This window comes from Pseudorca crassidens, chromosome 12 (assembly GCF_039906515.1).
Source record: "Pseudorca crassidens isolate mPseCra1 chromosome 12, mPseCra1.hap1, whole genome shotgun sequence".
Classification (NCBI taxonomy): Eukaryota; Metazoa; Chordata; class Mammalia; order Artiodactyla; family Delphinidae; genus Pseudorca; species Pseudorca crassidens.
The window spans coordinates 74,280,082-74,304,317 of NC_090307.1; the positions used below are offsets into that span (position 1 = coordinate 74,280,082).

The following is a 24,236-nucleotide window of genomic DNA, read 5'->3' on the forward strand; positions in this document are numbered from 1 at the left end:
AGTGACTTTTAAGCTAATCTCATTCTTACTGGAAAGTAAAAAGGAATCCAGGCACTGTTTGACAACATAAAAAGTAACATCAAATAGGAGGAGACAAGCAAAACACCATATCCAAGTTCTTGGAAACTTGCATGGGCTTGCTGATTTAAGAACACGAATGTATGTGAAATATGAACTGATCAACCATATAAATTAGGTAATAATTCCCACAATTACTTATTGCAAATCAATTATTTTTATAAAGGATTTATATTGAAGAGCTCCCAAGAAGGCTTAAAGGCGGGTTTATTGTGAGGATCTGAGAGGTAAAGCAAGTTTAAAAGCTGATTTTAAGATCTCTCTGGAGATTGGAGATCAATCCGAAAAGGAGGGTTTGAGTTACAAAGGCTGCAACAATTCAGAACTACCTCATAAAGAAAGATAGACTTATATAGTCATGTCTTAAAAATGTTTCTAATTATGAAAGAAATAAATGATCATGGTAGAAACTCAGATAACATAGAAAAGCATTCAGAAGAAACTAAAACTTACTACTAATCTACCACAAAGAGATAACCAGAGTTACCATTTGGGGGGTATAGCTTTCCAGCCATTTTTTTGATGCAGAGACACATACATAGACGTCTTCTTACAAATTTGGAATCATATTTATCCTATTAGGTGGCCTGTTTTTTCACTTTTCATGAGCTTCTAATGAGCATTTTTTACCAGAAGGAGTAACAATTTTGATGCTATATTTCCCCTGTGTTTTGATGATGCTTTTCAAGTTTAAAATTTTAAATTATTTTTTGAATAATAATGCATGCACATAGCACAAAATTCTCAAAGGACAAAAGGTGGCCTCAGTCACACAGTTCCCTTACCAGAGGCCAGCAGTGTCCCCAGTTTCTTAATTATCTCTATATTTATAAACACTGAATCTTATTCTCACACAAATAATAGCATTCTCTTCCATTGCCCTGCCCCTTACTGTTTTCCCTTAACAACACATCTTAGAATCTCCCTTATTAGTACACAAGAGCTGGTGCCTTATTTTCATAGCACATAGTGCTCCACTACATGGGATTACTATAATTTTTCTAGGTATTTAGATGCTTCTAGTCTTTTATTACTAGCAACAATGCTGCAATACATATCTTCATTCTTATGTGTGTGTGATAAATATGTAGGTCACAGAGTATGCAGACTTGTCATTTTTGTAAATAGTCCAAATTGCCCAGGGTGAAGATGGCACCCATTTACTCTCCCCCAGGGATGCCCAAGAGTGTCTGTTTCCCCATATACTTACCATCACTGTGTATTGTATTTTTCATGCTTTGTCAATCTGATGGGTGGAAAAAAATGTTTTCTGATTGGAGTTTTAATTTGCATTTCTTTCATTACCAAGTAAGGTGGAGCATCTTTTCAAAGGTGTAAGAACCAGTTATGCTTCCTTCCTAACTACCCCAGCTGGAATCAAGACTATGTGCCCAAGTGGGTACTTGAAACCTACACAATGTGGAGTACTGATCACAAGTGGGGTAGTAATGGTCCCATCTTGATGGACTCAAGTCTGAGGCAGAAGTGTCCAGCTTAAGACACAGACCTTAGATCCACACAGATCTGCCTGACATCCTGTCTGGTCACAAACCAGTTGTGTGACCTTGGCCAAGTCATTTTACTTCTCTGGGCTTTCCTCTTCTGTGAAGTGGAGATTTTTTTTAATACATTATACTTTATGCACATGTAACACAACTTTCTAGCAAGTCATCTTTTTAAAAAATTATTTGTTTTTATTTTTGGCCGTGTTGGGTCTTCGTTGCTGTGCGTGGGCTTTCTCTAGTTGTTGCGAGCGGGGGCTACTCTTTGTTGCAGTGCACAGGCCTCTCATTGCAGTGGTTTCTCTTGTTGTGGCGCATAGGGTCTAGGCACGCGGGCTTCAGTAGTTGTGGCACACGGGCTTAGTTGTTCCACAGCATGTGGGATCTTCCCGGACCAGGGCTTGAACCCGTGTTCCCTGCATTGGCAGGCAGATTCTCAACCACTGCACCACCAGGGAAGCCCCTGAAGTGGAGATTTTAATAGAACCTACTTGGTGGGGTTGTTGAGAGGATGAAATAGGACAGTGCACATAGGTACTTAGCACAGGGATCTAGCCGCTAGCAAGTGTTTAGCAAGCGGTTTCAATTATTATGTTTACAGCAAGGAAAGTGTGAAACCCAGTGTATGAGTCAGGATTCTCCATATTCCTCAATTTTAATTTTTAATTGTATAAGTATAGTTAGGTATAATCCACTTAAACAAAACTCTCTATAATTTATAAGCGTATAAAGGGGTCCTGAGACCAAAAACTCTGAGAACCACTGAGCTAGAACTTTGATTTCCTTACTAAAGCAGTGGCAACTACTTGCTCTGGAGTTGGGGGAAGTGATTAAACGGGCAAATCCTCTCTGGCTCCAGTGCTGTCCAGCGCAGTAGCTGCTGGCCACTTGTGACTATAGAGTACATGAAAAACGGCTGGTTCAAATTGAGAGGTACTTAGTACAAAAGAAGAATGTAAATGATCTCATTAATAATTTTTCCATATAAATGACAATATTTTGGACACATTGGGTCAAGTAAAAGATATTGATAAAATTAATTTTATCTGTTGTTTTTCACTTTAATGTGGCTACTAGAAAATTTAAACTGTTTACTTCCATATATTTCTATTGGACACTGCTATTCTGGAGACACACAGACTTGCCTGCCAATCTTGTTTCCACCACTTACAAGCTGTGTCAAAAGACTTTTTCTCTAAATTTCTTGTATTTCCTGGGATGTAAAAACTGTGAAGACTGAACATGAATAATGCATGTGACGTACTTAGCAATGCATTTAAGTAAACAATAAGTTTGGTGGCTGTTATTATTAAAGGTCTCGGTTTCTCTATAGGTGTCGTCAGAGATGTGCCCCATGCTCATTAAAGGCCCTTCCTCTGCGATCCATTTCCACTCCGACGACAATTATAACTAAAGGTGGACAAGTTGTGATCCCGTTTTCAGGCGGGGGTCGCCCTCTTTACACCGAAAAATAAAAATGACCCAGAGTCCCTTCTGCAAATGGGATATGTATAACTATGAACAGGGCCCGAGCAAAACTTGAAAACCAAGCGACCCCGGGCCGCACGGTCTCCCTTAGTAACCGACGAAGACGCCCGTGACTAAGGGGGAAAAGGAAAAACAAGGCGGTGGTCCGTCGACTCCAGTCCTCCGGTGAGACCCACTTCCGTTTCTTCCGGGAGCCCGTCCTTGTGTGTACCCTCCCCGGAGGAGCTGGGACTTTGGCCGCGGGTTCCGCCGTCTCGGGAGCCCCCGGAGCCCTGGGTCCGGCCGCGGAGATCGCGGCGGGGGTGGCGGCAGGCCTCCCGCGCAGCCGCGATGCTGAGCTGCCGGGCTGAGGCGGCGATGACCGCGGCCGACAGGGCCATCCAGCGCTTCCTACGGACTGGTGCGGCCGTCAGGTGAGCTTTGGGGGGCGGGACGGCCGGGGAGTCCGGGACCAGAGGGACCAGGGTACCGAGGCTGGCCTGTGGCGGCCCTTTCACGCTCTAGTAAGGGTCCCCAGGGGCCGGAGTGCGCATTCCAGAGGTTTCTGCGTCCCGAAGTGTTGGAGGCCCAGGCCTTGGGGCGGGAAGGGCGACGGGCCTCCAGGGCCTCCAGGCAACGGCGATTCTGTCGGCACTCCCCAATTGTGCTGGCGCTCCCAGTTTTATCAGTGCCGCCTCCACCCCCACCCCCCTCCTCCGCCTGCCAGTGCCTCCTGTAATCCTGTCATTGTCCCCAGAATTTGCAGGGATCCTCAGCCTTGTCAATGGCCCCCTCGGAGCTCTCAGCGCCTCGCAGGCCTTACCGGACCCCTTCATCCTTTCAAGACACCCCCAATCCTTCTGGGCTCCCTAGTCATGTCAGTACTTGGCCTGCTAGGGTTCCCCAACCTGTCAAGCTCCCCAGTCCTGCCATGGTTCTCACAACCCTGTAAAGTGCCCCGGGCTTGCTAGCGCCCCCCACCCGCACTTTGTCAGTACCCGTCTTCCTGTCACACACCCCCCCACACACTTTTGCCAGGGATCCCTTAGTCTGTATGGGTCCCTAATCTAATTAGTGGCTCCTTATCTTGCAAGGGCACCTAAACCAATCAGGACCCCTTAACCTGTTAAGGCTCCCAGTCCTGTTAAGATCCCACATTCCTGCTAGGACCCCCAATAGTACGGGTTCTCAACCCTGTCAGTGTCCCTATGTCCCTTCTCTTATCCACCGTCCCGCGGGCTCCAGGCTTCAGAGCTGAGCAGTGTGGCTCCGTCCCTCCCCGCAAGCCCCCTTCCTGACCCTAAATGACTGAGACCCATTGCTCAGGTCAGCTTCCTCCCTCTGGAACTGGAGCAGTCTAAAGAGCTTATCATCCCAGGGTTGGAAGTCCTCAGTGGCGATCCTGTCCAGTGCCCCCATTCTGTAGTTGGGACACGGGCCTTGCAGTGGCCATGCCTGTGGTCCTACAGCTGAGCTGACAGCAGAACTGTGGGGAGAAGCCAGATCTTTTCACTCCCAGGCTCCACTACTCTCCTCGTGTTGTGGAGTTTCCAGAGTTGGCCCTGGGATTTTTATCCATGCCCTACTTAAGACCTAGGCAGGCCCTCTCTCCCATCCTTTTGACATTCTGTCCTTCAATTTCCCCATGAGCTTCCTGGTTTGAAGCACAGACTTGGCAGCCCAACAGACATGAGTTCAGAGCCACGTGGCCTCACGTGAATATACCTATTGTGTAAAAATCAGCACAATGTTGCATTAAGAAACTTCAAGAATAACTTTCATGAATGAAGCTGAGATTATAATACTTGATAATTGCAGCAGCTAATATTTGTTAGGCTCTTACTATGCACCCCATGCATTAGCACTTATTCCGTCTTTACAATAATTCTGTAAGGTAGGTCTCACAATTGTCCCCATTGTACAGATGAGGAAGCTGAGGCTTAGAAGGTGCAGTGACACCATAGGGAATAGCAGAACCAGAACTGAACCAGATTATGGAATTCCACTTTCTTAACCAAGTTCTGTGCACATTCTACCGACACTGTCTTGGAAGAACAAAGATTTATTTGAAATTCAGTCATCAGTTGTGTATCACATCAGCCATGACATTGGAAAAATGTTGGTTGTTGTAGACAGAGTTACTAGTATTACCAGTGGCTCTTCCCTGAGTTAACGTTGACTGAGTTGAGGTCAAAACAATATTCACATGATCCATACATGGGGATAAGAATATTTTAAACATACACACACACATATATGTAGCTAACACATATATATAGGTATATATTGCACAGATATATGTAGGTGCATATATTGGTTGCCTTATTTAGTGGAAATACATAACTGTGTATGAAGACAGTGTTGTAAGTTACTGGTGAAATTTCTTTATTTGTAGTAAAAGAATAACTTCAGTATTCGAGTCAAGCCTCAAATGAAGAAAACTGTAATATAATAAATATTTAGAAGATCTTTTATACTATTGTATGCCTCTCCCTTACCCCGTTTAATAACCTACAAGATAAATCCATTTCTATATGTCTCCAGGTCCCAATCATTCAATAAGTATTATCAAGAACCTACTATGTGATCTAAATACTTGGAAACACTTGGGATATGTTAGTGTGTAAAACAAAGATCCCTGCCTGTGGGGGCTTTGCATTTCAGTTGCGGGAGACTGAAAATAAACGTGGTGAATAAGTGAAAGTTAGGTTGGAAGGTGGTGAGCTCTGTGGTAAAAAGAAAACGTAGAACTGGGTAAAAGGGCCACGAGTGCAGGTTCTAGTAGTTTGTTAGAAGTGAAGGGATGGGGAGGGAGTGAGCCAAGCAGTGGGACCTGGGGAAACAGCATCTGAGGCAGAGGGAGCGCAGTGCAGAGGCCCTGGGGTGGGAGCTTGGCTGTGGCCCGGGTGGCGGGGCCGGTATGGCAGCAGAATGAGAGGCAGAGCAGGAGGAAAGCCCTGGCCGGTGGGGCTCTGGGGAGGTTGTGCTCTGACTTAGGTTTCAAATCCTAATGTCTAAATGTGCTGATTTTTAAGACATAATCCTATACTGTATATTACTTTAATCTGAAAGCAAGGTATTTGGCAGGCCAGTGGTTATTTTGATGAAATGTTATTTCTGTGTACCTGTACCTGTATATACACATATTGCATTTGTGATGAGGAAAGACAGTAAACTTATTTTCTTTTTTAGATATAAACTCATGAAGAACTGGGGTGTTATAGGTGGAATTGCCGCTGCACTAGCAGCAGGAATATATGTTATTTGGGGTCCCATTACAGAAAGAAAGAAGCGTAGAAAAGGTAAGAATGAAGCCTTTGGATCATGGTCTATAGACTGGACCCAAACTCTTATTGTTTAAAAACAGTACAGAAAGGGGAAGACATTTTTGGTTCTCTTGTATCTTCAATTTTGTCAGTAGTACTTTCTTTTAAACAGAAGTTAATTTTAATGACTCATTATGTTATACCCCCTAGTAAAAAGATTTATATTTCACCCGCACTAAGGTCATGAGTTTGAGACATGCTTCGTAATGAAAAATTTCAAGTGGCTTAATTGTCTAAGTGTTCTCATTGCTATGGCCATTGTGTTTTTCAGTTGTACAGTTGCCTAATTGTGTGACGCCTTTGTGCTTTCACTGAATAGCTGCTAGTCACTAGTAAATGTTTCAAGTTTGTTTCTTCACTAACACAAAAATCTATTTCCTTATTTTTAAAAATTCCCCCCTTTGTCCATGTTGCTCTACTTATATTGATTAAAATTCAGCCAAAATAAATAAATATATAAAAGGGACAGGTGTAGCAAAATGTTGATCACTGTTAATTCTGGGGAGGGTTGTAACTGGGGTTCCTTAGATATCTACTCTTCTTTTGTGCATGTTTGAGAACTCTCATAATAAAAAGTTGTTTTTGTTTGTTTTTGTTTTTGAATTTCAGCGGAAGAGGGAAGTGTGTCAGATTTTGTTGATCTCTTTGCAGAAGGACTGATCAGAATGGCAGTAGTGGTGTCTTTCCCACTGATTATAAGAACAAAATCATTGTCCTGGGGAACAGGAACAGAACAATTGTTTTCTTCTGTTGTGAGAAACATTGCTTTCTTAACAAAGAAGAGAGAGAGTGAGGGAGAGAAAGAGAGAGAGAGGTTACTAAGTGTCTCTGAACATTCAATGGAAGCCAGGCTGTGCCAGACACCCTGGTGCATTTCAGTAGTCACACGCGGCCCGGACTTGTCCTTCTGCGGCTTATGGTCTCCTGAAGGAGCAGTGGTAGGACTGGGCCTCGGCTAGGACAGGATGCCTGGCCCCCTGCTCTCTGTGGATGAGGACTTTCTGAGGTAGGGGTTTTCAATCCACGGCCCCGGTGCAGGAATTCTGGGTCCCAAATGGGAGAAGATAAAGGAGATGGTCCAATGCGATGCGCTGTTCTCTTGTTCCCCCCACTTTTTTAGGGCTTGTGCCTGGCCTTGTCAACCTGGGGAACACCTGCTTCATGAACTCCCTGCTGCAAGGCCTGTCTGCCTGCCCCACCTTCATCAAGTGGCTGGAAGAGTTCACCACCCAGTACACCAGGGGTCAGGAGGAGTCCCCCCAACAGCAGCGCTTGTCCTTGACACTGTTGCGTCTCTTGAAAGGTACCTACCTGGAAATGTAAAGGGCGCGCTGTGCACTTTCAAAGCAGCAGCCCAGATGGCAGGCAAACGGTTAATAGCCTTTACGTAGAAAAAGATCATACCTATCATGATAAAAGCACTAAGGGCCCAATAGGTAGAGACAGGTGTTTTTTTTTTTAATCAAAGCTGTAATGGTTTATTTTAAAACTTGTCAGTTTAGTAACAGGTTTTTAGGGAAGGAGAAAAATCCACTTCCATTTAAGCATTTTGACTGTAAGAAGTACCCTGGTTTCACAAACATCAAAGTTTAAAAACAAAAAGTGTCTTAGCCTAGGAAATAAGGTAATTCACAAAAGAAGTAATACAGATTGTATTGAGATAGATACAGAATGCATCTAACAAACAAAATAAGCAATTTGGCCATCATCAAAGAAATATAAATAACATAATAGTGAGGTACCATTTTTTTGGCCTGTCAGCAAAGATTGGAAAATCCACAATCCTGACCGGCTAGCTGCTGGGTGACACGTTCATAAATGCTGGTGGTGGTGTAACTTGGGGCAGCCTTTCTGGAAAACAGTGGAACCACACAGTAATAGCTTGCAAAATGTTCAATACCGTTTGACCAAGTAATTGGTGGACTATGATTTACACTAGCCTGCAGTGGAGTTCTCAGGGCAAACAGGTGTGGGACTGGCCCAATACTGGCCCCGAGCTTGGAGAGTCACAGTGTACACGGTCTTGGTAAAGGTTTTAGGAAGCCACCAATCTAACTTCATTTTGAAACCACTTTTTTTGACTGTAGAGCTGGGTTTCCTCCTGTAGCATCTGGACAGCCCCACACGCAGATACCAAAATCTGCAGATGCTCAAGTCCCTTATATGAAATGGTGTAGTGTTTGTGTATAACCTATGTACATCCTCCCATAAGCTTTAAACCATCTCTATGCTACTTATAATACCCGATCCAATGTAAATGCTATGTCAATAGTTGCCGGTGCCTGGCAAATTCAAATTTTGCTTTGGGGAACTTTCTGGAATTTGTTTTCCTGAGTATTTTCTTTTTTGGGGGCTGCACTGTGCAGCGGGATCTTAGTTCCCCGACTAGGGATTGAACCTGGGCCCCTGGCAGTGGAAGCGCGGAGTCTTAACCACTGGACCGCCAGGGAATTCCCTTCCTTAGTATTTTCAATCCTTGGTTGAATCTGAGGATGCTGAACCAGTGGGTATGGATGGCCGACTATATGTGCAAAGATCTCCAACGCCTAGTGGTAATGGGGGGAAAAAGGAAAGAATATGGTTATCCAGCAGTAGAATGATTAAGCAATCAATGGAATGTTGCATAGCCATTAAGCATCATCTTTATGAAATGTTTCTGTTTTCTTTTTAATTTGGAAGAGGGCATAGGCTATCCTATTAAGTTTGAAAGAGTGGGGTACGAAATATGGTATAATTTTACTTCAGCCAAAGCAAAAATTTCCACAGATAAAGGCTGGACAGAAAAAGCCAAAATGTTAGCCATGGCTCTTTTGGCATGGTGCAGGTGACAGTTTAAAAACATGAAAAAAAAAAAACCTTTCAATAATAAGCGTGTATTACATAGTCAGAAAAAAATTGGATTTTAAAAACACTCAGCTAAATATTGCTTCACCGAGGTATGATCTCAGCTTGACACAGAAACCAGTATGAAAAGTAAGTTCTGCTCTTCTGTATAAGAGGCAACTTGAAAAAAAAAAAGAGGCAACTTGAAAATAATTTTTTTTACTGCCCTGTTTAAAAAAAAACATACCATCCCAAAGACTGTTAAGAACTGACACGTCCGCATAGGTGTCATAATGTAGGGTTAGGTGTTGTCCTCCCATTATATCCTTCCTTCTCTGCTTCTGCTTCTCAGTGTCTTTTATTTTGGTTTTTAGAAATAGTTTTTCATTATATAAGTAATTCATGAGTAAATTCTTCTTGTTGAAAAATTAAAGCATTACAAATAAGGCTAAAATTCTCTTTATCACTACCCGCTCCTTTCCTTCCTTCCCAAAAGTAAAAGATAAGTGTAACCTTCCAAACCACTTTCTGTGCATTTAACTATGTTTCTAAATACCCACAGAAATGATACATTGTTTTGTTTGTTTTTTCATGACCAAATAACATGATATGTATTAGAAAAATGGCCATTTCATTACTTGTAGCTCTGCCTCATTCACCATTTTTTTTTTCTTTTTGTGAGTTTACTGGTCTCATGTATTTTGTCTTCTGTGAACTGCCAACTCATATCCTTTGCCCATTTTTAAAAATTGAGGCGAAGGGGCTTCCCTGGTGGCGCAATGGTTAAGAATCTGCCTGCCAATGCAGGGGACACGGGTTTGAGCCCTGGTCCGGGAAGATCCCACATGCCACAGAGCAACTAAGCCTGTGCACCACAACTACTGAAGCCTGCATGCCTAGAGCCCGTGCTCCACAACAAGAGAAGCCACTGCGATGAGAAACCCGCGCACCGCAACGAAGAGTAGCCCCCGCTCTCCACAACTAGGGAAAGCCCATGCGCAGAAACGAAGGCCACATGCAGCCAAAGATAAAATAAATAAATAAATAAATAAATAAAAAATAAATAAATATTTGAGGTAAAATATTCATAATGTAAAATTTACCGGGCTTCCCTGGTGGCGCAGTGGTTGGGAGTCTGCCTGCCAATGCAGGGGACAGGGGCTCGTGCCCCAGTCCGGGAGGATCCCACATGCCGCGGAGTGGCTAGGCCCGTGAGCCATGGCCGCTGAGCCTGCGCATCCGGAGCCTGTGCTCTGCAACCGGAGAGGCCACAACAGTGAGAGGCCCGCGTACCGCAAAAAAAAAAAAAAATTTACCACCATAACCATTTTCAAGTAAACAGTTCTGTAGTATTAAGTATATTCACATTGTTGTGCAACCATGACCACTATTCATCTCCAGAAAGTTTGCATCTTCCCATATTGCAACTCTGTATCCATTAAACAATAACTTTCCATTTTCTACTACCCCCAGACCCTGGTAACTACTATTCTATTTTCTGTCGCTATGAGTTTGACTATGTACCATATTTAAGTGGAATCATACAATATTTGTTCTTTTATGTCTGGTTTGTTTCACTTAGCATAATGTCCTTGAGGTTCATCCACATTGTAGCATGTGTCAGAATTTCACTCCTTTTTAAGGCTGGATATGAGTCATATTCCGCTGTGTGTGTATATGTATGTATATACACACTACATTTTGTTTATCCATTTATAGGTCAGTGGATGCTTGGGTTGTTTCCACCTTTTGGCCATTGTGAATAATGCTGCTGTGGAGACTGGTGTACAGATATCTGTTCAAGCCCGTGCCTTTAACTTTGGGGGGTATAGACCCAGAAGTGGAATTGCTGGATCAAATGGTAATTCTGTTTACCATTTTGAGGAATCACCATACTGCATTCCACAGCAGCCTTGGCATGTTACGTTCCCACCAGCAGTGCACAGATGTTCCAGCTCTCCACATCCTCACCAGCACTTGTTATTGTCTTTTTTTTTTTTTTTTTTTTTTGCGGTACTTGGGCCTCTCACTGTTGTGGCCTCTCCCGTTGCGGAGCACAGGCTCCGGATGCGCAGGCTCAGCGGCCATGGCTCACGGGCCCAGCCGCTCCACGGCATGTGGGATCTTCCTGGACCAGGGCACGAACCCGTGTCCCCTGCATCGGCAGGCGGACTCTGAACCACTGCGCCACCAGGGAAGCCCCTTGTCTTTTTGATGAGTGTGAAAGTGATATCTCATTGTGGTCTTGATTTGCATTTCCCTAATCATAGGTTATGTTGAGCATCTTTTCATGTGTTTATTGGCCATTTCTAGGGGTTTTTGTGTTTTTTTTATGAAACGTCTATTCAGATCTTTTGTCCATTTTTTAATTTGGTTTTCTGTATTTTTGTTGTTGTTGAGTTTTAGGAGTTCCTTATATATTTTGGGACTCAAGCCCTTATCAAACATGTGATTTACAGACGTCACACACCTTTACAGCAGCATAGCATCCATAATCGCAAGATATCCCGGTTTAATTAGCCATTTGCTCCCGGTGCCTTGTCTACGTAAACAGGCTGCAGTGAGCATCCTTGTACGTGCCCATCGTGCACATAGGCACCTCTTTCCCTGAGGTAGATCCTGAGAAAGTCATATGCTGGATTGTAGGACATGAAAATTAGTAGACATTGCCACATTGCCACACAGCATTTTAGGCAAAATTGGGCTGAAGGGGACATTCAGATCTTCCTTGGGAGGGTAAAAGCTAACAGAAGGGCTGCCTCGGAATGCAGGAGGAGGAAGGAAGGAACAGGACCTCTCCTGACGGGTCTCCTTCATACTGGAGGGTAAAGGTCTGACCTCAGGGTTTATTTGCACTGATAACTGGCTACTGACTGCCAATGCTGCTGCTTCTCCACCGCAGGTCACCACCCACGGCACCAGCCATGTTCTGAGAGGGGTGGCGTTGGCAATGTTCAGACCCTCCAGAGTCTGAAGTATTCAGAGCTCTCTCTCAAGTTCACTGACTGCAAATCAAGGAGGAGAAACAGGCTGGCTTAGTTTATCTGGAGAATCACTGAGCTCCCAGAAACTGCATTGAGAGGGCAGGCTCCTGTATTTTTATCTCCTCTGCACTAGCAGTACTGGCCCAGTGTGATATACTGGTCCATAATAATATGCTGTGGGACGGGGGGTGGTCAAGATCAGGAATTAACAAACTATGGCCCTTGGGCCAAATTTGGCCTACCGCCTGTTTTTTTTAAATAACTTTATTTATTTATTTTTGGCTGCATTGGGTCTTTGTTGCTGCGCATGGGCTTTCTATAGTTGCGGCGAGCGGGGGCTACTCTTAGTTGCGGTGCGCGGGCTTCTCATTGCAGTGGCTTCTCTTGTTGTGGAGCGCAGGCTCTAGGTGTGCGGACTTCAGTAGTTGTGGCTCACGGGCTTAGTTGTTCCGTGGCATGTGCGATCTTCCCGGACCAGGGCTCAAACCCGTGTCCCCTGCATTGGCAGGCAGATTCTTAACCACTGCACCACCAGGGAAGTCCCACCGCCTGTTTTTGTGAATAAAGTTTTATTGAAACAGCCATGGTCATTTGTTTACATATTATCTATGTAATATGTAATATTACATTTTATTTATGTAATATGTAATATTACTTATCTGTCGTCTATGGCTGCTTTTTGTGCTACATGGGCAGAGATGAGTAGTTGCTACAGACACCTGCAAAGCCTAAAATGTTTACTAGCTGACCCCTTACAGGAAAAGTTTGCCAACCCCCATCTAGATGTAATTGTAATATAAATTCATAAGCCCATCAGACTTTTATTTTTGTCTGTTAGGCTTGATTCTACCTTGATTGAAAAGTAAACAACTCAGAAGACCGTTTCAGGCTGCCTCACAGAGCTTGATGCTTTGCGGTGATAATCAGAAACTCAAATGCAAACAAGTCCCAGAGAAGGCCTTATGGCCACAGGAGGGAGTCCTGTAGAGAGGGGTTAGGGCAGTGAGTGTAGGGTTGGACCAGATGGTTGTTTAAAGGCTGGTTGTTTAAAGGCCCTCCTGTCCCTCAGAGTTGTGAGTTAAAATCATTTTATTCACTACAAATCTTGCAACAGTAAATTTATATTGATGATAGTAATTCAGATATCTGAAAGTCAATTACTTCATTTAAATGGTGCAGCCTCATGAAAAATTACATTCATTCAACAAACACGAAGTGTCTACTAGTGTACTAAGCATTGGGTAAGGCTACAAGGAAGAATAATGAAAGAGATATAATTCCAAGGTGAATTTTACAGTCCTTACATTATTAATTAGCTTTGACACGTGTGCTATGCAGCTTTTCTGGTTGGTTGTCATGCTGGTTCACTTAATAACTGTGCTCCTTTTTTGTTCCCAGCTTTGTCCTGCCAAGAAGTCACTGATGAAGAGGTCTTGGATGCAAGCTGCTTGTTGGACGTCTTAAGAATGTACAGATGGCAGATCTCTTCGTTTGAAGAGCAGGTGAACACAACATTCAAAGCAGGTTTCCTTGGAGAACGTTTCCCACTAATGAGGTGGGGCCTGAGCTCCAGAAACAGCTGCATTGCTGCAGCGGGAAGAATAAACGCCAGCATTGACCTTGCAGTTGTCTGACCTGCGTGGACATTTCTGTGACATTTTAGACAGCCTTAGTGTCCCGAGACCAGATTGTGAACTTTATTCCTGCTCTCGCAATCAGGGGAGAGGGAAGGTTCACAGGATAGGGCGTGAGCACACAGCTGCCAAAGAGGGCAAATCTTTTTAGTTCCTGAGTGACTTTGCATTTCAGTGGATGGTGGGGACATCTGGGGCCTATTAGAGAGAAGCAGGTGGCTTTACCTTAGAGGCTCAGAGGTTTGGGTGAGACTCTTTTTTAGACTATACCTTCATTAAAAAAAAAATCAGTCTTCGGAGGCTGGGTTAAAGTGGCCGCAAACCTTGAGCAGCTGTCATATGCAGTCCCAGGGCCTTCCTCCAGCCACTCCCGCCCCCCTTTTCCACGACTACAGCTTCCTTGTCTTCTTTGGTACTGGCCACCCTCCTCCTCTTCCCCAGAGGACGAGACTGAGGCTGAGAGAGTGAAGCTCTAGGGACCAAAACTTTCGCTTCTGTTTGTGTACACTTCGGCGGTCCATCCCCGCCGCCACATTTCCAGGCTGGCCCTGGCCAGCGTTGGGTTGGCTGCTTCTGCCTCCCCCAGGGAGCCCCTGGACCAGAGCCCCTGGGCTCCCAAAACTGTGGGGCTGAAGCAGGAGGCATGTAAAAACGGAGAAATGAGGCGGGAAGGCTTCCTCTCTCCCCTCTTCTTTAGAGATGACCTCTGTTTCCACTTTCATCTGAAGCCGTGTATGCGTTACTTCTTAAACACGGCGTTGAGAGTATCCTGTACTTTCTTAACAGTGCTTCTCGATTGATCCATTATATGTTGAAATATTTTTCCATTTAGAGAATACTTTTTAAATCCTCCTCTGGTAACTGGAATTATTTAGCTACATTTTACATTTCTCTAAACTGAGACAGTGACTGAGATTTAGTCCTTAACATCAGATACCTGTCGGCTGAAAAAAAAATGCACAACCTCAAAGTTGAGAATTAGGTTTTATTTGACAGACGTCCTGAGGACTTAAGCCCGGGAGGCAGCCTCTCAGATAGCTCTGAGGGACTGCTCCCAAGAGGTAAGGGAGGAGCAGGATATATCAAGTGTTTGCAAAATCAACAAAAACAAAAACAGATAGTCAGAACATCAGAAGATTACTGTTAATTAAAGAAAAAACAGACATGTCAAGTTAATGAATTTAGCATTTTTCTGTGTAAGGGAAGATGCAAGTGTCTGAGTTCATTGAAATCATTCCTTGGAGATGCCCCTTAGCTGTCTAGGGCCGGTATCCTGCTTTTCTCCATCTTGAATCCTCTCAGAGGACACAGTAGGGGGCGGCTGCAAGAGCTGATGGCTTGGTGGCCAGCAACGTCCTTTGTTTACTGATATGACAGGTGACATTCTTTGCCCACATTCCTTTTCTAAGTCCTGCTCTTCTGTCAAGGACCCACTTAAGTCCCAGTTGCTCCTGGGGAGTATTTCCAGTGTCTGACACTGAGCCACAGAGTGCTGTAGTATGTGTGGGAAGGAGAAAGCATGTCTGTCTCTGGTTCTGTTCCTTTTTGAAGGTACCCAGAGCATCTAGCATGGGGCCTTGTCCACACCTTCACTATTAATGATCTGGTCATCCAACCACTTTTCAGTGTCTAAAGCTAGAGCTGTGGGGTGCTTTGGGCCAGGTATGTGAATTATCTGATTGAATCCTCACCACAGCCCTGTAAGGAGTTACTGTTACTATCCCCATTTTGCAGATGAGAACACTGAGGTTCAGAGCAGTCAAGTGACTTGCCCAAAGTCACACAGCTATTTGAGTGACAGAGCCAGGATTCAAGCCAGTCTGGCGCTAAAGTGGCTGCTCTTCAGCTCTTCTGCGATACTGTTCCTTTTCTCAAGGCCAAGTAATCACATGGCTGATGGTGACAGAATAGGTTTTGGATCCGACTCCATCCTGTCTTGGGATTTTTCTCTGTGGTGAACCCTTGCTCATGCTTCATGGGCTAGCCCAGATGCCTGGTTTGTCAAGGCTCCCCGAGCCTTGCAGGAAGAGATGATCCTCCCTCAGCTCCATGTCCAGGGCTCACTGGTCATAACAGGGCCATAGCATTGCACTGCTAGATAGTAGCAAGGCTGCCATGTCTGCCCCTGGGTTGTGAGTCCCTGAGGGCAAGAACCTTGCCTTACTTACCTTGGACTCTCCATCACTCTCTCGCCAACTGCTGGTCACAGCCTCAGAGGGGATTCATTTATATGTGCAACAAATGCTTATTGAATGCCGGCCTCGGGAAGGGCCTGCTGAGGGCGCTGGGTGGTGGTATCAGGCGTGACTTGCAGGGACCCTGTGCTCAAGGAGCTCGCGGTGTAGTGAGGGTGGGGCTGCAGACCGTCCACAGGTAACTTGAACATGTGCTAAGAAGGTGACGTGAGAAAGTGTGGGGAGGACGGGCGGTGAGAGGAAAGCGGCAGGGGGACTCCTTAGAGGGGGCGGCTTCTCTAGAGGCCTGAGGTTTCAGCTGAGACCTGGAGTCTAACGAGGAGCGAGGCCCGGGGTGCTGTGGGCGCAGCGTGCCAGCCGGAGGAGCAGAGCCGGGGCAAAAGCCTCGAGCAGCTGCAAGGACACAGAGTTGAGAAGGGCAGGAAGGGCAGGGCAAGCAGCGGAGGAGAGGGGGCTGTGGGGACTGCAGGGCCTGGGAGGCCAAGGGCTGGAGCTGGGCTTCTGCTATGCGTGCAGGGGGAGCCCCTCGGAGCTTTGGCAGGGGACCGCTTTGGCCCGACCTGACATGTGAACAGGACCATGCCGGCCTCTGTGTACAGGAGGGGTGCAGGGGGGCAGGACGGGAGCAGAGAGGAAAGCTGGCGGTGTGCAGACACCCAGGCCGGGGAGGGTCCAGCTCAGGCCGGGGCTGAGGCAGGGCAGTGGAGAGACCTCAGGGATTCAGCGGGTGGTTTGGAGGGAGAGCCTGCGGGGCCGCTGCTGAATGGCCGGGGGTGAGGTTAGGTCAGGGAGGGCTGGTGACGGAGGGTTCCCTGAGAAGCCCTGAAGGATGAGAGAGGCGGCCGCGTGAAGGCGTGAAGACCCGGGCGCGGGAAAGACCCAGGTCTGAGGTGGGAGCCGGCTTGGCACATTCAGGGAGCAAGAGAAGGCCAGGGGCTGGGGCGCGGCGGGGCGGGGAGAAGGTTCTAGGGCCGGGGCGTGTCAGGGCTGGCCAGCCAGCTAAGAAGGGAGCCGTTCACTGCAGCAGTGGAGGCCATCGGGAGGTTGAAAGCAGAAGAGAAAAGTCATTTGCCTTTAGAAACAGATCGCTCTGGTGACTGTGGACGGAGCCAAGAGTGGCAGCCCAACGAGTATCAGCCGCATCAGAGTTCAGGGGGGACGGGCTGCCCATCCCAGGAGAGTCTGGGTGGCTTTGGCTTTTGGGGAGAGGGGCATTTGAGTTGATCCTTAAAAAATAGTCCCCTGCCACATGAGGCAGCAATTCTGCTCTGGGTGTACGCCCGAAAGAGTTGAAAGCAGGGACTCAGATATTCTGTGTAGCCCGGTTCACAGCAGCATCATTCACGACAGCTGAAAGGCGGAAGCAGCTCACCTGCCCATCGATGGCTGAAGGATAAACAAGATGTGATGGGTGTGCATAGTGGAGTATTACTCAGCCTTTAAAAGGAAGGAAATTCTGTGCTACGTCATAGATGAACCGGCATATTGTGCTAAGTGAAACAAGTCAGTCACAAAAGGACAGATACTGTATGATTCCACTTATCTGAGGATAAGCGGAATTCATAGACAACAGAGCAGAACAGTGGGTGCCCAGGGGTGCGGGGGATTGGGGAGTTAGTGTTTAGTGGGCGTGGAGTTTCCATTTGGGAAGATGAAAAAAGTTCTGAAGATGGGCAGTGGTGATGGTAGCACAACAGCGTGAATGTGCTTAATGCCAATGAGCTGTACACTTAAAAAGCTTAAACTGGATGAGTGTTTTACCACAATGAAAACAAAACAGTAGTCAGGTAGAGCAGAGGTCAGAGCCGTCTCAGTAAAGCTAAACCAGGCTCAGAGATGGCTCAGATCAGCGAGAAGCCTGCCCACCCAGCATTCGTTCCTTCTCTCTCTCCTTGGGCCTCTCCCTTGAGGGCCTTTTCTCGTGAAGATGTCTAGGATGTAACCATTTCCATTTAACGCACTGGGCCTTGAGAAGGTGGAAAGCAAATTCTGCCCACCTTAGCCATAGGGGGTCTCCCTGGTGGTCCACACAGGGGTGGTTCTGATGTTGCCGCGGCCTCTTCGGGCCACTCTGAAGAATGCTTTGCCCTTTGACAGGACGCTCATGAGTTATTCCATGTCATTACCTCGTCTTTGGAGGATGAGCGGGACCACCAGCCCCGGGTCACACATCTGTTTGACGTGCATTCCCTAGAGGTAAACCATTAACACTCTCGATACAATGAATGCGGTCTGTGCATATCGAACAGGTACAGGGAATACAAATGTAATTTTCGTGTAACTTTAAACTCAAAAGTACGATTCGATAAAAACCCAGTAGTGGGAGTGAGGTTGGGGGAGGGTCTTAAACGTCACGCTTGGCAGCCGGTGACTTTGGTTAGAGATGTCGAGCTCTTAAAAACGATTCCCTGCTTCAGTCTGTGTTGGGCTTGAGACGAAAGAATGTATTTCCCCCCCCCTATTTAATACAGGAGAACAAGGAGCCACAGGAATGCTAAATGAATCTTATTTCTCTGGCACATTATAAATGTTAGGGAGTCGATAAAAGTTAATTAGTAAAAGGGGGGGAGTATTCCGGAGAGGCAGTATGTTCAATTGCATTTGGTGAAGGAACAGGTACAGTAACCAACCAGAGAGCATAATTAAGGCCCCTTTCAGGAAGCTTGGTTTAAAGTTGACTTTGAGGGACTTCCCTGGTGGTCCAGTGGTTAAGCCTCCATGCTCCTAAGGCAGAGGGCTCGGGTTTGATCCCTGGTCAGGGAGCTAAGATCCCACGTGCCGAGCGGCATGGCCCAAAAGTAAAGAAATATATAAATAAATAAAGTTGATTTTGAACTGTGCAGTCAGCACAGAAACTTGTGAGATTTAGGAGTGGGGTGAGGGTGGGTGATCAGAGAGATTGCAGTAGGGTTTTCAGCCTCTCTCTTTTTCGTCCCCTACAGCAGCAGTCAGAAATGACTCCCAGACAGATCACCTGCCACACCAGAGGTAGTCATTTTCCATTGAACTGTAACACGTGAGATATGTCCTTTTTAGAAATGACAATAATTTGCTTTATGTTTTCTAAAAATAATGTTTTTTCTGGTGACACCCATTCTGACTTGGAGTGTGTGTACTTGAAAGGAACCTGTGTTTTGGGAACAGTTTTAAACTGTCCCCCTGGTGAACATTTTGAATTGTTCCATCACACCCGAGCCCTGCTCAGTTTCCTCTGAACGGACTTACTTCTCCCTCAAACTAGGGTTTTTCTTGACCTTCTTGAATTGGTCCTCTGGTGAACTCAATAAGCTGAAACTGCCGTGTCCTCAGCATTTACACTTTGGCCAACTATTCCTGCAAATGACCCCTTCCTCCTTGGAAGGAAATTACTGTTTTCTTAACACTTAAAAAAAAATGACGTATCCATTCCTTTGCACACTGGTAGTAATGAGAACAATTCTCTTTTGGGTCCATACCGTGTGCCAGGCACCGTAATATCTCACTTAAGCCTCCCAACAGCTCTATGAAGTTGGCGGTATGGAGGATAGTGGGGTCATAATTATCCCCATTTCCAGCAAACTGAGGCTTACAGGGATGAAGTCTCTGGCTCTGGTCACATGGCTAATAAGCAAAGCCAGGACCCAGCCCAGGCTGGCCTGACCTGGCGCCCGTGGTTCCAACTAGCACACCACGCTGCTGTGTTTATTCCGCTAGCCCCCATCCTATCCCCCCCAAAGCTCGTGTTTTTCAGAACTTGCTTATTCTGATGATTTCAGAGGTTTATCTCACTTTATGGAATGTTCACCAGTGGTATCATTCTTGTGACATCTCAAACATTTGAAGCAAATGTTTGTAAAAAGACATTATAAAACACAAATTTCTTTTTTAAATGTGGCTGTGCCTATTATATAGAAACCACATTTAAGGACCTGTGTAAATTCTCCTGTGAAGGGAACTGGTTGTGTTTTTGATGGATTTCAGTAAGGGAAGCTCTTTCAGTGTCCTTTTCAGGAACTTTTTTTTTTTTTTCTAAAGAAGGTGTGTCTACCACATACTAAGAAGGGGGGTGAATTTTGAGGTTGGTGCCAGAGGGCTAGAGGTGGCCTATCCAAAGGTGTTCTGTATTCCAGGGTCACCTCATCCCACATCCAGCCACTGGAAGTCCCAGCATCCTTTTCATGGAAGACTTACTAGTAACATGGTCTGCAAACACTGTGAGCACCAGGTAAATACTATACCAATACTTGATATTTTCTGGCAAGGTTTTATTTAAGTTAAGATTCATGGGGCTTCCCTGGTGGCGCAGTGGTTGAGAGTCCGCCTGCCGATGCAGGGGACAGGGGTTCATGCCCCGGTCCGGGAAGATCCCACATGCCGTGGAGCGGCTGGGCCCGTGAGCCATGGCTGCTGGGCCTGCGCCTCCAGAGCCTGTGCTCCGCAACGGGAGGGGCCACAACAGTGAGAGGCCCGCGTACCGCAAAAAAAAAAAAAAAAGATTCATGAAGTGTCCAGAACATGAGGACTGACATTGGTGTCTGGCTTCTGTGATTTTTCTGGGGTCTGTAGGCTTGGTGGACCCACTGCCCCCCCTTGGTCAGTGCTGACATATCAGTTGATTCTCAGATGGCATCTTCTGTACCAAGAGCAGCAGACCCATTGTGATTGGCAGCGTTTTGAGTCCTAAGGTTGGGTCTATACCCATGGTGAACACAACAGATTCTAGGGCTGTTTTTTGGGGTGTGTGTGTGTGTGTGTGTGTGTGTATGTGTGTGTGTTTTGCTTTTGAGATTTTAAATTTTTATTATGCAAAATTTTGAGCATGATGCAAAAATAGAGAATTGTACAACTGTCACCTCAGTCAGTTTTAGAATATTTTTCATCACCCACCCCTTGCTCCCGCACACACAAAAAAACCACCCCTGTACCCGTTAGCAGTCATTTCTCATTTCTCCCCACACTCTGTCAGCCCTAGGAAACCACTAATCTACTTTCTGTCTCTATATAGTTTGTCTATTCTGGACGTTTCATATAAATGGAATCATATGGTGCTTTGAGACTAGCTTCTTTCACTCAGCATAATGTTTTCAGGGTTCTTCCACATGTTGTATCATGTATCAGTACTTCATTCCTGTTTATTACCAAATAATATTCCATCGTATGGATAGATCACATTTTGTTTATCCATTCATCAGCGGATGGACATTGGGTTGTTTCCACTTTTGCCTTGTTTCAAATCTTAAGAAACAAATATTTGGTGTTTCGTAATTAAGTATGATGTTATCTTTGAGTTTTTCTATTCTCCTTTTATCACACTGAGAAAGTTCTTTTCTATTCCTAGTTTGCTGAGAGTTTTTATCATGACTAATAATTGGGTTTTGTCTTGCTTTTTCTACATATATTGAGATGATCTTTTTTTTTTTCTTTTATTCTGTTAATATGGTGAATTACAGTGATTGATTTTTCTAATGTTAAACTACCTTTGTGTTTCTGGGATAAATTTCATTTTATTGTGATGTCATTCTTTTTATATATTACTAGATTTGGTTTGCTAACATTTTCTGAAGGCTATTCGTGTTTTATGTTTATGATTTTCTTGTAATGTCTTTCTCAGCTTTTATTATAAGGGTTATGCTAGCCTCATAAAATAAGCTGGGAAGTATTCCTGCCTCTATTTCCTCAAGGTCTTTGGGTAATATTGGTATTGCTTTTTCCTTAAGTGTTTGCTAGAATTTGTTTCTTTTTATTTCTTTAGTTCTATTTTTGCTGAATTTCTTTTGAGACTATGCTGTTAGGCACATACACATGAATTAATTATGATGAGTTGACTCTTACTGTCGTGATAAAATGTCCCTCCTTATCTCTAGTAAGACTCCTTGTCTGGAAGTCTATTTTGTCTGTTTAGTTTCCATCTAACTAGTGTTTCTATGGTATGTCTCTTTCTGTGCTCTTATTTTTGACCTATCTTTTGTCTTTGTATTTAAAGTGTGGCTTTTGTAGAGAGCATATAATCGGGTCTCGCCTTTTTATCCAGCTTCCTATCTGCCTTTTATTCGGTGTGTTTAGTCCATTTACATTTAACGTAGGTATTTATAGGGTGGATTTAGGTCTGCTGTTTCACCGTTGGTTTTCTACTTGTCTCATATAGTTTTTGTTTCTCTGTTCCTCCATTCCTCCCTTCTTTTGGGTTAATTGAATACTTTTTAGTATTCCATTGTAATTCCTCTGTTAGCTTTTTAGCTACATTTTTTTTACATTTGTGTGTCTGTGATTACATCATGCAGTGTTAACTTATCACAGTTTATTTAGAGTTAATATCATATTCCTTTGTGTAAAATGTAGGAACATTATGAAAGTATAGTTCTGTTACCCCATCTTTTGTGCTTTGTCGTATATATTATTTACATGTACATACATTATAAACCCCACAACACTGTCATAAAAATTTTTACTCTAAACAGTTATATGTGTTTAAAAGAAATTAAAAGAAAAAAATTTCACGTTTACCATTTTCAGTATTCCTCAGTGCCTTCTGTAGATCCAGGTCCATTTGATGTTTTTTTCCCTTCAGTCTAAAAATATTCCTTTAACATTTCTTGCAGGTCTGTTGACAAATTCACGTAGATTTCATTTATATAAAAATGGTTTTGTTTTGCCCTTCTTCTTTTTGAAGACTGGTTCGGCTGTGTATAGAATTTTGGGTTGACAGTGTTGCTGTTGTTTTGGTTTAGTTACATTTATGGACATTATTTTCACCAACTTTGAACATTTTTTTGGCCACTGTTTTTTTCAAAAAAATCTATGCCCCATTCTCGACTTGTTAGTCCATTTCATATTGTCCCACAGGTCACTGAGGCCTGGTTCTTTTTTCTTCAGTCTTTCTCCTGCGTGTCCTTCAATTTAGATAACTTCTATTGACCTATCTTCAAATTTCCTGACTGTCTTTCCCATCTTCAATCTCTGTTTGCTTGCCCAGTGACTTTTTCATTTTAGTTATTGTTCCTTTTACTTATCTCTCTCTTTCGGCTCTCTATAATTTCCATTCCTCTGCTGGGATCCTCTCTCTGTCCTCCGCCAGATCTGAATAACTCTCTCTTCCTATATGTCCCTGGGCATGTTTATAATACACTCCTTTAGGGTCCTTGTGCTAATTGCACCACCCAGGTCCTCACCTCCTCTCCCCTACACACCACGGGTCACACTTTCTTCTTTCTTTGTACTGTATGTCTAGTAATTTTTTAATATTGACACTGTAGTAGAGACTCCGGATTCTGGTGTGTCTCTCTGAGAAATAATGAACTCTGTCCTAGCAGGCAGTTGCCTTGGCTGAGCTTAAACTCCAAGCCCCGCCTCTCCAACACTGGGCGGCAGACTCTCCGCTCAGTTTTCTCAGCCTCCAGCCGCAGCTTCTTGCTGAGTCCCTGGAGGCTCTTCCGTGTCTGTGCGCTTTAGGGATCCGCCATGGAATCAGGCAGGGCTTATACACAGATTGTAGGGCCTATCCTCTCCTGGCTCCTCTCTTTCTGGGATTTCCTCCAGCCTCTGTACCAGCCCTGAACTCTGTCTCCTGATACCTTAATTCTGTAAGACTGCTGCTTTTTCCCACCCAACACTGAACTGCATGGATTAGGGGGGACCCTCAGGCAAAGAAGCCACACATAGCAAATCTCACCCACCGAGGTCCCGTTTCTCCACGAATTGACTTCTCCATTTCCGCCTGCTTTTGGTAGCCCTCCAGTTGTTCAATTTGTTTTGTTTTGGTCCAGATTTTACAATTGTTATGTCAAGGAGAGTTAGTCTAGCCAAACTACTGTGCCATAATTGAAAGCAGGAACTCTTTTTTTTTTAAAATAAATTTATTTATTTATGTATTTATTTTTGGCTATGTTGGGTCTTCGTTGCTGCGCGTGGGCTTCCTCTAGTTGTGGTGAGCGGGGGCTACTCTTCGTTGCGGTGCGCGCGCTTCTCATTGCAGTGGCTTCTCTTGTTGTGGAGCACGGGCTGTAGAGCGCAGGCTTAGTAGATGTGGCACATGGGCTTAGTTACTCCACGGCCTGTGTGATCTTCCCGGACCAGGGCTCGAACCTGTGTCCCCTGCATTGGCAGGCAGATTCTTAACCACTGCACCACCTGGGAAGTCCGAAAGCAGGACCTCTTAACCCTGTTTTATCATTTGTTGTTTTGGGGCTTTTTTTGCAGTTAATAATATAACATGCACATCTTTCCATATAATCATGTGTAGTTCTACTAC

The 24,236-nt window shown here is 44.8% G+C and overlaps 1 protein-coding gene across 5 annotated transcripts in view; it reads left to right on the forward strand.

Moving 5' to 3' along the window:
• Positions 1 to 3,249: 3,249 nt before the first annotated feature.
• The window catches only part of USP30 (ubiquitin specific peptidase 30), a 28,171-nt gene continuing 7,184 nt past the window's right edge, over positions 3,250 to 24,236 (forward strand). For 2 of the 5 annotated variants that reach the window (XR_010933276.1, XM_067700482.1), the window contains exons 1-7: positions 3,259 to 3,481; positions 6,240 to 6,349; positions 7,494 to 7,676; positions 13,579 to 13,682; positions 18,107 to 18,205; positions 18,952 to 18,997; positions 20,119 to 20,213. Coding sequence is in view for 4 of the 5 variants with exons in the window: in XM_067700482.1 (XP_067556583.1) it covers positions 3,399 to 3,481; positions 6,240 to 6,349; positions 7,494 to 7,676; positions 13,579 to 13,682; positions 18,107 to 18,205; positions 18,952 to 18,997; positions 20,119 to 20,213 (720 nt within the window). In the remaining variant the exon portion in view is untranslated. Of the gene's footprint in view, positions 3,482 to 6,239; positions 6,350 to 6,982; positions 7,380 to 7,493; positions 7,677 to 13,578; positions 13,683 to 18,106; positions 18,206 to 18,951; positions 18,998 to 20,118; positions 20,214 to 24,236 lie in introns of those variants that run through there. The other 3 variants (XM_067700483.1, XM_067700485.1, XM_067700484.1) reach the window with 3 other exon arrangements.